Source organism: Montipora capricornis, chromosome 9 (assembly GCF_036669925.1).
Source record: "Montipora capricornis isolate CH-2021 chromosome 9, ASM3666992v2, whole genome shotgun sequence".
Classification (NCBI taxonomy): domain Eukaryota; kingdom Metazoa; phylum Cnidaria; class Anthozoa; order Scleractinia; family Acroporidae; genus Montipora; species Montipora capricornis.
This window is the reverse complement of record NC_090891.1, coordinates 36,270,671-36,284,289: the sequence shown is the minus strand read 5'-3', so window position 1 is coordinate 36,284,289 and position 13,619 is coordinate 36,270,671. Positions and strand designations below refer to the sequence as shown.

At 39.9% G+C, this 13,619-nt stretch overlaps 1 protein-coding gene across 2 annotated transcripts in view; it reads right to left on the bottom strand.

The window, feature by feature from the left end:
• Nucleotides 1-13,619, bottom strand: part of LOC138016023 (ATP-binding cassette sub-family C member 4-like) — a 43,788-nt gene that overhangs the window by 21,086 nt on the left and 9,083 nt on the right. For both annotated transcript variants that reach the window (XM_068863185.1, XM_068863186.1), the window contains 10 exons: nucleotides 13,186-13,296; nucleotides 11,954-12,074; nucleotides 10,561-10,776; nucleotides 9,354-9,443; nucleotides 4,467-4,630; nucleotides 3,890-4,015; nucleotides 3,078-3,327; nucleotides 2,340-2,456; nucleotides 1,725-1,769; nucleotides 1,001-1,042 (listed from right to left, as the gene is read on the bottom strand). In XM_068863185.1, the coding sequence (XP_068719286.1) occupies nucleotides 1,001-1,042; nucleotides 1,725-1,769; nucleotides 2,340-2,456; nucleotides 3,078-3,327; nucleotides 3,890-4,015; nucleotides 4,467-4,630; nucleotides 9,354-9,443; nucleotides 10,561-10,776; nucleotides 11,954-12,074; nucleotides 13,186-13,296 (1,282 nt within the window). The remainder of the gene's footprint in view (nucleotides 1-1,000; nucleotides 1,043-1,724; nucleotides 1,770-2,339; nucleotides 2,457-3,077; nucleotides 3,328-3,889; nucleotides 4,016-4,466; nucleotides 4,631-9,353; nucleotides 9,444-10,560; nucleotides 10,777-11,953; nucleotides 12,075-13,185; nucleotides 13,297-13,619) is intronic.

Below are 13,619 nucleotides of genomic sequence, written 5' to 3'. Positions count from 1 at the left end.
GCCTGCAGAGCAGGCGTTCCCGGTGGTGCGATCTACGATAGATCGCGTTCTGCGGCCATTTTGTAAGCGCACCAAGGAGATGCCCCAATCCTCTGTAAGCTTGTGATCCAAGATGGTGGTCGATTATCAATTCCTTGGATTATTCATCGCTCGCCCACCACAATACGCCTGCTTTCCAGGCTAACACACATTGTCTTGTGAATATCATCCAGATTTTTGGTAAATGTGCATTTAAATGAAAATGTTTTTTCTTTTGTATTTTGAACATAAACTAACGTGTCACCATGGCATTCAGTATTTACTCATCTTTATTGCTTATTTTCTTTGGCCATAACGAGTGACTGCTAATTACTGGCGAAAACTAGATGTATTAATGATCTATCTTGTGTGTACTCGTTGCACGCAAATGTCGAACTTGGTCTGTATAACGTTCCCGTGTTACTAATCGAACTAAGACCGAATTCTTTCAGGTTATTTATATCGGTTTTTTCAAGTTGGAACTTTTTCGAACTTCAGCGAGGTTCGAGTAGAACATGTCTAGCATACAGGACTGGAGCAAAAGCCTGAGATAAAGCAGGGTATCAAGAACAGATAGAATACTTACTTCATGCTAGGAAAGTCAAGTACATAGGCTTTAGCATTCAAATTTAAATTCCAAATTCAGTCCTAAACAAAAGGCATCATCCCGAGGCTCTGGGGAATAAAGGATTTGTATGAGTTTATTCCCCAGAGCCTCGAGATGATGCCTATTTTTTAGGACTGAATTTTAATATATCAAAATTGGGCTACTGGACCGAAATCTAACCAATCATAGAAGAGCTTCTACTGTAAAGTGGATTGAAAATACTATAACTACATCTCTCTCACACGAATCCCAAGGCGGAGAGAGACGCCTATTTACGGCCGTAGTTCATTGACCAGGAACTTACATGTACACCTGAACTACACAACTAAGAAAAACTTAAAAACCGTCACAAAAATGGAATGAGAAAAGTATTACCTTTCCTGCGCCAACTGGCCCAATTACAATATGCAGCTCACCCTGAAAAAGTTGTATCTGTTCGTAACTTTGATTTGCGAAATAGCTGCACCACCATACAACACATGTGAGACTTAATTACCTGCTAGTAGTCGGCCAACAGAAGATGTGGCGCAGTTCCTTCTTAACTTATATGACTGATTTTGAGCTTTGTCCGATGCCATTTTCAAGGTGGACCAACCAAAAGACGAATTTTTCTACACCAAAATCATGTCCACATTCTCTATACTATGGGGAAAATGATTCATTCCTGTTCTTTTTTTAAAGAAGAATTTGAAGACTTGGATGCTGTTGTTCTTAAAAACACTAATCACAACGATTCTATGCAAAACAAAAGGTAACAAAACTGGCATGCTCGACTATAATCGACCATTTAAATTCCAGAAACAACCACTACCTCCATTTAGACCAAACATGGACCTTTCCAATTCCTTTTGTGGGAACCGCCTTGTGGCAATTAAGTTCCCCTATTGATCATCATTTTTGCTTAATTGAGCAACAGCCAAACGCTAAAAATTGACCGAATGAGGACACATACATTTCTTGTTGAAATGCTCATTAGAAAAGAGCATTATCAATGGTATTCAGTCACTAAACGAACACAGAGTCCTCTGAGCAAATGAACAGTTCGAATGTAAAAGCTCTTATTTCAAATTCTTTCTTTTTAAAATCAAACTTAACATACCGGTTTCGCTTCCAAGGTGACGTTCTTAAGTGTTGGGCTTAGAGTCTGAAAGAATCAACATATTTGCTCACCTTCCTTTTAAAACAACATTAACACAAGAGACACAGTTCGACGTTAATGGGTACACCAATCATTTCAGGGCACAGTGCCACGGCCAGATGCAGAGGCAAGTTTGATTAGGATAAATACTTGAAGAAGAACCCCTTATTCACAATGAGAACGATTCAGTCCACATAAGGTCACAAAGGTAGAAAGTTCAGATGATAACCACTAAGCAAGCAAATGGGTTCCTAAATTGAGTTAAGATGGTAAATTGACTGCTTTGAAGACATTCAAAAGGTAACGTTTCGAGCGCTCGAAACGCCAGCTTTCGAATTCATTTACCGGTGGTCGGTTTGCTGTATGAGCTCAGTTCTGAAAACTTTGAGAAACCCATTTCAGTTTTCCACTTCGCCACGTACAGACGCAGCATCACAGTTTCTTTAGAAATAATACCCCCCCCCCCCCCCCCACCCACCCCCTTTAAAAGATGTGTTTTTGGAAGAATGGAGCCAATGTAAATCTTATTAGATATAGAAATTACTGCCGCACACAACAAAAAAATTGTCATTTTACCTGATCCCAGTATGCTGTAATGTCAGTTAACTGCATCTGTGGGGCAACCATTTCACTGTCCATGCTCTGTAATTCAGCAGATGAGCGTGCATCCTTTTCTTCCAGTTCTAAGAACCTCTAAACAAGAAAAACACCGGGAAGGTTGCCATTCTGTACTGATGAATTTCAACCATAGAACGGGTCGATTTGGGGGTTGCAAAGGATGCAATGTGGTTAGATCCACAACGCTTTTGATTTTCAGCCACATTTCACTTGATCTTTTCTCTAGAAAACGAGCAACATCAACTTCAAGTCGAGAACATTGAGTACCTTAAAGGATAGTTTCCCGTAGTGACACAAGCTTGAGCACAAGAAAATATGCAGCAGTTGGAAAATACTGTAGCATGACTTCTGGCCGTATTCTTTATTTTTGCAGTATTGCTGCAATGTAGGCCGGAAGCCTTTCAAGCTAATCTAAGCTTTGTGTTGTGGACTCCCAGACTGCTCAATTCCCCATTTTTGCATGGACCTCTTCAACCGAGATGTTACTTAAAACATTGTCCACAAGACTTTGGTGGTAACCTTAAATGCCTGCTTTGACAGTGTTAAGAGAAATCAAACTATTAATACTTCTCCACACAAAAAAAAGCACTTTTATTCCAGGATATATTTTACTTCAGATATTTCCCCATAGAAACTGCCCGAAAGGGCACTAATCCAAAACATAAACCCTTACATGTACGTAAAAACGTCCCTCACCTGTAATCGCTTTTCTGAAACAGAGGCCTCTTTCACATACATTACACCCATGTTGAACAAAGAGGTGAAGCAAGATCTGACACCCATAAATAGTCCCAAGACAAAAAACAACTTTTCAGCAGTAAGAATGTGGCCAGTCATCGTATATGTAGCAAAAACCAGCAGGTTGACAACGGATATAGCACAAAGATAGAGTGCCCCATGTATAGCACGGAAGAATGCTGAGAATTTAATTGTTTTTGTTTCTCGCCTAATTAAAAGGAATAAAAATATATTATTAAAAGTTGATACAAATTACACATTGAAAAGGTCTCTTCCTGGGAACCTCCATGAATAATTATGAATTAGTCAGCCAATCTTTTGAAAATGTTCACGACACCCTGTAATTCAATCAAATGTGCTGCGTTTATTACCGGTAAGTGTTGATTCCCTTAAACAAAGCACACTGTACAGTACCAAGGATTGGCATACAGAGCAACCTTCATACCACATGTAGTCCTGCTTGGCACTCCTAGAATTTCTAGCAATGGTGCCTTCTGTTGGTTCTAATCAAAGATCTATCATGCCTTATCATATGGTGCTGGGGTATTTAACAGTGCCGTGCCAAATTTTGTGCTCACGTTATTGGAATTTGAATGAACGCATATATCAAAAGAGAACACAAATAATTGGTTATCAAGATTTTGAAGCTGCACTATTAGATAAAACTAGCAACAATTACTCTTAAAATCTTTGTCAAAAATGCTAAGTAGTCCTTATAGCATTTTGGACAAAAAGTCATTATTAAATTTTGAACAATTTCTCCAACCAACCTTCGTAATTCAGCCACTAGTTTGGCAAAGGGTCTTTCCCATGTGTACATCTTGATAACTCTCATACCTGAGATTATTTCATTCATCACTTTAATACGCTGATCAGATAAAACGGCAATCTTGGTTCTAAAAGACAAGAATTACAGAAATACACAATCACATACATTGTATTGAAAGCACTACTGGAATATGCGTGAATTTTAGATTTAACATGCTCCATGTGCCTTAATTCTAATAGGGAAGTCACCTGGAAATGTGGGAGAATTTATTAACACTCTCAGTAGGCTGACAGGAGCTCTTTAGCAAAGCCGATTACAATACTCTTACAGATCAAAGAACGAGGTACTGTATATTTCATGTGTTGCGCGCTTAATTTGTGTCGTAGCTTGTTTGTTTTGCCTCATGGAATTATTCCATGTGTTGTGCACTTGATTTGTGACCTGACGTGTTTGTTCCGGCCCATGGATTAAAAGATGAGGTACATTCAATATGTTGCGCGCCTGACTCGCATCGTAACTTGTTTGTTTCGCCTCATGGACTAAACAATGATAACTGCAATCCACCTTTACACTTTTACCTTAGACTGGCAAAATATCTGCCGATGAATCCTTGAAATGGTACAAGAAGTACAAAGAGAAGAACTCCAGGAAGAGCAGCCAGTCCAATTTCATTCCAACAGAGGACTGCTACCACAGTTATTGCTAATGGTGCTACCCAGATGTAATGTGCAAACTTTACTGCCTGACAGAAACGTATCCAAAACGTAAGCATTGAAGTTCAAGAAGAAAACACATTAATTGAAGTTCGAACAAATTCACATCCTAAAATTGCAAGCAGCTGTTCTCAGAAGGAGAGTACAGCATATTTGTACATATAGGTCCAGTTTGCGCAATAAAATTAAATAAATCCTTTTTGGTAAGCACTTCCTAAACTTTATCATTCTACTACTGTATATGACTATCCCTAATTACATGCTGTACACTGTCAGCCTTCTCAAAACCGGCCGATCAACGGCTCAATGAGCTGCCTCCTCAGAAAGCTTGACCGTCTCCTTCCAGTCAGAAAATGTCGGACAGCATATTTTTAGCTTGTACATGAAGTCACTGGAGATAAAATAAAAGCTAGAAAAAAGTTTGTTTCACGTTGTTTTGCGTCCGTGTTTTTTTTTTTTTTTGGCGTTGCGCACATGAAATGTTTATTTAACTAACATTCCAGTATTTCTTATCAGACTCCAAGCAAGTGTCAATTCCATATGTGGAATTTCGTCACTTTAAATCCCCCAGATTGCACTAAATTGCATCTGAATTGAAAAAATTCCCTTGGGGAGCATGCCCCCAGACCCCCCTAGCTAGAAGCTTGCGTCCTTTGTGCACTCGCTTGGGTGCCTATAGCACCAAACCGTCTCCACTTTCCTTATGACCTGCTCCCGAAAAATATTTTGAGAAGGCTGCACTGTACCATATCTTGTGTTGAGGTAAATTACATTTTATGTCGTCTTGTGGAGTTGAACCCACGATGTGCAAATTACAAGCTCGAAGGCTCTACTTCTGATATGGCATCTGACAGGATGCAGCAATGCCGATCCCAATGCCGATTCATTCCCTAACATCCGCATCCTCCGCATAATTACGGTATTTTCCGCATAAAACAGAAGAAATGCCTGATATTAGTGATAAACCAGCTGCTTACGATCCACACTAACATAAAAGCCAAAGAGAGTGACTATTTTGAAACGCTTATTTTCCTGAAAATAGTGAATGATCGAGGGAATGGATCGAAGTCCAACCACATTATAATTTTGCTCCATATCTCCAAAATAATTGAAACAAAATTTTTTATCGCTTTATTTATTTTAGCTAAAGTTTCGGAAAAATGCTAACCCTTTATTTCAACGGTGAAAGTTGATCGCAAATTAATTGGCGACTTCTCCAGATATGTTAATCGCAAAGAGGAAAATTTCAGTCGCAAATGTGACGAAAGAAAGGCAAGCAAACAAAGGAAACACAACTGAAAAAATTACAGAATTAACAAACAGTGGCAATGCAAAACTCCAGACGTGACCACTGGAGTAGTTTTTCTGTCTCTAATTTGAACACAAGACTTTGTTGTGACAGGATACAAAACTGTTCCACTGTGGCTAAAACTTGACATAGTCTTTGAACCTTGGAGGTTCTCTAACTGTCCTACTGGACCGTTTGGTAGTAGCCATAGACATTTTGACTGGTGTTGACCCAGGATTCTGCAAGGCCCCTGCACTAGACAACTCAACTTCGGCGTCTGTTAGGTCTTCAGCAGATGGGGCTCAGTGCATGCAAACTCTGATGTCTTGGTCTCTCCAGTTCTTAGCAAACAGCGACGATTTCCTTCGGTACTCTTCCCGCTCTGTTTCAACCTGTTTCAATCGGAAGAATCTCTGTAACTTTAGCAGGCTTCCACTTGTTGTCTTCTTGAACTCTTACAAATTCACCATTCATCAGTGGTGGCAGTTCCTTCGCTGTTTTGTCATGCTGCAGCTTCCGCTTTCTTTGTCTTTCTGTCAGTAGCTTAGGCAAATCCCTCAGGATAATACAGTTGGGGCTTTAACATTTCTCTGGTCATTGGAATTTAGGTTCTCAAACGCCTTCCCATTAACATTTGCGAGGGTGACAAGTTGACTTCCTCCAAAGGAGTATTCCAATACAAAAGAATGGCTTTGTATGGGACGTCAGCTTTCTCAAGCATTGACTCTCCAACTGACCATTTGACTGGGGGTACCCTGGACTCGACGTGACATGATGAAAACCCGACTCCTCCGAAATTTTTTTAAACTCTGCAGAACTGTAACATAGACCATTGTCCGAAACTACCACTGAGGGCACACCATACCTTGCAAACTGAGACCTGAGTGCAGTAATTACCCCAGTGCTGGTCATGGAAGGAAGTAATAATCAATAGTAACAAGGTAGTTTCGACTATTCTTGTGTAGGATGTCTATGCCAACTTTAGCCCAGGGCAATGGTGAGATCTCGTGTGACCTCAGTGGTTCAGGCTGCTGACTTAGTCTGTTTTCTAAACATACTGGACAGTTCTTAATCTTCTCTGTCAGATCCACTGTCATCCCAGGCCTGAATAATACTTCATGTACTCTCGCTATTGTCTTGTTGATTCCAAGGTGTCCCTCATGAAGTTTCTCAACCATCTCCCCTCTCAAACTACTATATAGGGACAATGATCTTTTGCCCCTTTATGATAAGCCCATGTGCTACCAATAATTCATCTCTGTAATACCAGAACTCCTGTAAATTGAGGGGGCCTTGACCTCTGGAATCTGGCCAACCAGGTTGCTTCAAGGAACTTGGCCAACTGTTAATTGGTCTGAGATAAGATGCTCTACTAAGTTGATGTCTAACTGCTCAGCATTTGTCAGGTACTCTTCTAAAGGGGCTCGTGATACAGCATCCGCTACATGTAAGTGTAGGCTTTCCCCACGCTTGTACACTACAGTGATTCCCGGGAAGCATTGGACAGAACATCCTGATGTAGTAACTGTCTCAACGGTGTGGTGAGGTCTGACATGTTTGGAATAAACTTACTGACATAGTTGACCATTCTAACAGCCTTTGGACACCAACCTTGTCTGTCGGGCTGGGCTTCTCGACTATAGCTCTGACTTTTTCCAGGTCTCAGAGTCTGTCTTCAAACCATCTTTGGAGAACACATGGCCATGGAACTTCACTTTGTTCTGCTGTAGACTTCTGTCTACAGTAGGGAACGCTGCAAAACAGCCCTCAACCGCGTGTCATGTTTGCCGTGTTGCGGCCATGTATGATTATGTCATCCATAATGACCTTCAAACCTGGTAGGCCATCAAAGACTTGCTCCATTCTCTGTTGATAAACCTCTGGTGCAGATTTCATTCCCATTGGCATCTTCAAGTATCAATACCTTCGAAAAGGGGTATTAAATGTCACAAGTTTACTGCTCTCTTCATCTAACTGGATTTGGTAGAATGTCTTTTCTGCACCCAAAGTTGAAAACACTGTGGTTCCTGCACAATTTGCTGTAAATTGTCATCGACTAACGGTAATGGGGCAGTGTTCTCTTTTAATGGCCACACTAAGATCTTTCGGGTCCAAGCTCACACAAATAGACTCATCCGGTTTTTCAACACAAACAAGACTGCTCACCCAATCAGCTGGTTCATTCAGGAGTACCCTCTCTAGGATTTTTATTGCTGCTGATTCAGCCGAGTCACAATCATCAAGAGTATTTACCAGCTTCTTTTGCCCATCAGGGCTACGACACATCCTTGAAAAATGGTTCATTTTCCTGCACTTGTAACATGCAAGTTCATTTTCCTGCACTTGTAACAATTCCCACAAGGCATTCCCCATTGAGTCTTCTGACCTTTTCCGCCCACTGCATCCACTTTCTCAACTCTGCTGTTCTTTTCTTTTAAGCTCTTCATGTGCTCTTTGCTTGTTTCGGCAATACGAGCAGCTTGTAACGTTTTCTCTAAACTCTGTTCTCTCTCCATCAGCCTTTCTTTTGAATGTGGATCTTTGAGGCCCAGCATGGACATAGAGGTAATCCCCGAATCTTCTTTATCACCAAGGTCGCAGTTCTTAGCTAGAGTTTTTAAGTTGCTACAAAATTCGTCAACTGCTTCTCCTTTGTTTTGTTTTCGTTCGATGCGGCCCAGCACAAACGGAGCACAAGGAGCGTTGAACTTCTCTTCTACGCCCTCAATTTTATCCCAATCTCCCGCGAAAGTCCAAACAAAATTAAAAGAAAAACTCCTCACATTCTTTTCCTAGCACATGAAGCAGTGTGGCGACTTGAATCTTTTCCTCTTTTTGATCGAGTTCACCCGCAACTTTGTAGAGATCCCAGGACATTTTCCAGCGTCATCATCTTTGGGCTTTATTTCCCGCCACACTCAATAGCATAGGCTCAGAGGTTTCAGGTGTTCCATCCCAATTCTGACACCATGAAGTGTTACCGCAAAGGTACAACACACACAAGATGGACGATATACAGAACACTGCTTTATTCCCGACACTACGTGCCTGGTGAAACCGCTAAACCTGATGTTACAACTCTTAAGATGGAAAGGGTTTAAGGGGCATATGTGTTTTTAAGTAAAGAAATTTCTAGTTTCTAAAGAAACTGTGTTGCTGAGATTGAAACAGGAAAATTAATTTGGTTTTATCGAACGTGTTGATAAAGGTCAAATTACCACTGTGAATGATTTGGAAAGCTGACGTTTTGAGCGTTAGCCCTTTGTCATAGCGAATAGAGGAATTGTGGGTGTTGTTGGTTTTAAGTAGATGTAGAAGTTGTTAATTCAACTTTGAAGTGGCCTCCATTGACAAATAAAATCGTCTGGCATTAGACAGAGTAAAATCATATGTTCATTTCATAGCTATCTATTTCCTTCAAATGCAGTTCTTAGTAGATCTTCCAACTAACCATAGTCACATACCATTTCCAATATCTGTATGTCGCTGGTCATAAGATTCACTATATGACCAGTTGTCGTTTCGGATAAAGCAGCCTGGTTCAGACGCATTGCCTGAAACATAAACAAATTAAATTAATGTGATATATAGGGAGGCCTGCATCAAGCCATGATCCACCATTAGCTATTTTAAGTCATCGCCAATCGCTGAGCTTGGGAACTGGAGAATTAAAAGTTCATGGGAAGTGGCCTGTTGTGATCCAGGTACCGCAGGGTCGCCAGCTGCTAAGTGGCACCTCGTCCAGTGGAAGACCAAGTAGCCTGGGGACAGGATGGGTGGGGCTCAATGAATCCATAATGATTCACTAAAATAGCCCACAAAGATGACCAAACATTGCATGGCCACGTACAAGCAAGCCCTGCTGGATTCCATGTCCCCCCCCCCCCCCCCCAAAAAAAAAAATAAAATAATAATAATAATAATAAAACATGCATGCCCATTTTGGCAAGAAAAGGCTGCATGCCACATTGGCTTGACAGTGACTTTTCCTAAATTACATGTGGCCTCATTAAAAAGGGTATTCTTGTATAGTCAAAGTCAGATGATCCCACTTTTACTGTCACTATAAGGCTTAAAGTGACAAAACAATCTTCAGATGAAATAATCTTTCATCTTTTTATAATCACTAACTTCCCACCAAGTTCTTTAAATTTGCATCTAGGCCAACTTTGGCAATTCAATTTCCTTCTCAAGAGTGAGTACTCTTTACCTTTCTGGGATTTGAAAGGTATCATGCTACTTGCAAAATTCTTCAAACTGGGTTTTAGTGTTTACACCTGGACGATGGGCCATATGTTGCATTGCATTGAAGATAGAGAAATGGAGATGATACTGTGGGAGACCAACAAGCATGCACCTGACATGATGACAGCATTTTCAACATCCTTATTGTCAATGCTAGTAGAGATGTACCAATACTATATTGTTCCTTTTCTTTCCAAGGGCTTTTAGTTTGCACATTAAGCTGTTACACTGTACACGTTATTTAGTCCATCCAACAAAAGAAAGTCCTAACTTCCCACAAATGCACTGTCAGTTCACGGGTCTGACAGTGGATTCTTTTAGAGTCATACACATGTTGAGAACATATTCCATGCCAAGATCTTTCAACTACATAAATTTATGCAAACCCTTAGCTGGTACACTGTACATGTAAGATTATGCACCAACCTTTCTATAGACAAGTGAACCAGCAGCAACTCTCAATTGTAAACCATATCTTGTATGTGCAAAAAAGTTTGGAGCATGAAGTATCGCTTCAGTCATTACAACAAGTAAAAAACCCACAGCAGTAATATAGACATCTGTTTTGCTTAAACCAGGTACAGGAGAAAAGAAGGTAAGTAGTCTGGAAATAAGAAGTGGTGAAAGAATTTTCACTCCCTCCTGAAAAATAATAAAAATTGCAGTTAGGAGTGAAAGGTATCAGGGGTTTCAATACCTTTTGAAGTAGATGCCTGGGCTAATCAATGTAACGGGCAGTCACTCTTGTCCTTTACAAGGGTTAATGAGCACTTGAAAATCAAAAGTAGCCAAAAGTCAATTTTTTTAAATTACGGTGGTCGTTCCTTCAGTTACGAAACTGGTATCAATGGAAGCCAACGGTGAGCACCTTTCACCCCCCTCCCTCTGTCAGTGCAAGACACTTTACTCTCATGGTGCCTCTCTTCACCCAGTTGTATAAAAGGGTACTGACAAATTTAATGCTGGGGGTTAAGTCCTGTGTTGGACTAGCATCCCATCCAGGGAGCAGAAATACTCCTACAGTGTAGTCGCTTCATGCTACAGAAACTGGAAGAAGCTCCGGCCTAGTGGGCCACTTGGCTCGTAAGCAGACTTTACCTAATGCAATAAGAGTTATAAGCCGTACCCGACATTTTGCTACATATGAGGGCAGGCCAGAGACAATTTAATCCAGAGTTCTGTTTGGATAGTTTTTTGTGCTTTAAGAGTAGCACCCCAATTTTCTTAGGCCTCTCACAAAAATGCACAGTACCCTATCAGGGTAGGTACTGGTAATTGTCTTTATCTTGTTTTTGTTTACTACAGTAATCTAACTCCAACTATTCAATAGTCAAGCTGTCAAGAGAGCAAAATAATAACATTGGGGAAAATAGGGGATTTTCAGGTTCAAACAACATAATAGGGACTTGAAAATCCACAACCCGGTCGTCAACAAGAACGCCACAAAACATCAGTATCATTGGTTAAAAGAGGAAAAATAATCGTGCTGATGTGCGGTATGCATTTTACCACATATGTTTACAGTACTCTACACGGCGGACAACGACATGAAATCACCAAATTTGAGGCTTTGACAACAACACAAGCTTACAAATAAATGTGAATCTTTTATTGTCTATTTTGGCTCTGCATGCATGAAACTGCTTGTACCCTTTCATAATGTTAGAAAACTTTGTCCATCATTGTTCAACATAAATGACATGGAATAATCACAAAAGACTCACATTTCCAGGTGACGTTTTTGTTGACGTCACAGTCGCAGATCTTAAAGTCCCTAATATAATTACGTCTACATTTCTGAAAATAACTGGGAGCTTACCTCTACTAAAGGAAGCGTTGCAAGAAATAAATAAGGAAATCCTAAAAATTTTATGAAAGCATTCCTAAGCCTTGGTTTTCTGTTTTTCTTTTTGGCATCTTGTCCTTCCTCATTCCAAAGGCTGAAAACAGGAATGAAGGGATCAGGATTAAGAATTTTTAGTTTGATGCATAAATTAAAGCAACACTGAAGTGCTCAGAGTGAGCCACCTTTAGTTACAGCACACACAATATCACATTTCTGGCCAAATTTCCATTTGCTCAAATATTATATGCCTTGGCTTGCCAACATGTAGGCTGGACTTTCATGTGATATAGCTTTATGATGTACTTTTTGCATACGTCCAATAGAGAACTACAACTTGCATGTGTACATGTACATGTATTTTAACATTTTGTTCCACAAATTTGCTCTTTCTGTTATGGCTCTGTACTTTTTGAGAAAGTAACTAGGAAATGGAGACACTCTACAATAATTTTGGTCTTAGAAAATGAAGCACTCTCCCACAGAGAGCAGTCTCCTATATATAGACCTAGAATGATACGTAACCCTAGAAACTCAATTAGGAGAGAAAACAGTGTGGACTGTGGTAGCCTGTTTGCAGGTGGTAGACCTTGTTATCACGAAACAAATGCCATGCCTTGGTTTTCGCTCCCTCTCTTTTGCACCTCCCACTGCGTCATTTTGTCACCAAGCCCAGACCATAGTTAATAGAGGGGACTGGTTTGCAAGCTTGGCAAACATCAAAGGAGCAAACAAAGATGCCAAGATTTAGGTTGGAAAGTCCACAACCATGCACAACATTCTTATTTTGCGCTCATACACTATGCATGAATTACATATTAACCAACACGTTTCTATGGGTTAGTTCCTCAGTACCGAGTAAACAACTATGTGTTTTGTGCACGGTCAAGGCCAAAAAAGAGAACAAAAACCTACAAAATAGAAATTTGTCGGGTTTCATAATCATTCCCTTCTATTAACTATGCCCAGACCAGTTGTACCCCACATGTTTCCAATATGGTGTCTGATATATGTTTTATAATAGCAACAACATCTATCGCATGTGAGCAGGCTAGAAATAATCGCTTCCTCCAAAATAGTGCGTTAGCTCTTAATACATTGCCTAATGTACATAAAGTTTCTTAATATCTGTACCAATTCTTTCCATGGCATTTGAAAAGGTACGTATGAACTAATACCTAATGGGCACATATTAATTTTATACTTACCTTTCCAATCTGTCTGTTAACTCTTTACTTTTATCCTCAGGCAAAATTTTATAAATATCATCATTTTTCAGTGGGTGTTTGTATCCTTTCTTAAATATATCATTCATCCACCTGAAGAAATGAAACATTACACTGCTGTTACCCATATCAGTTGCTTAATTAAGTATTACCAGGTCTTCAATTAATTTAATTAGCAAGTCACAGCATCAAACAAAAGACACCGCAACGAGAAATCACGCTTTTTGCATATAATTATTAATTCTATGAAACCAAGAGCGAACTATCCAAAAAACATATACAACATTTTTGTTCTTTCTATTTTTCAATTACATGCAAAAATTCAGGTCTTTTTGAGCAAAATTTTTAAAAGCACCCAAAAAGCTAGTAAGGGTTTTTTCACCCAGAGCACCTGCAATTAAAATAGAGGAAAAACC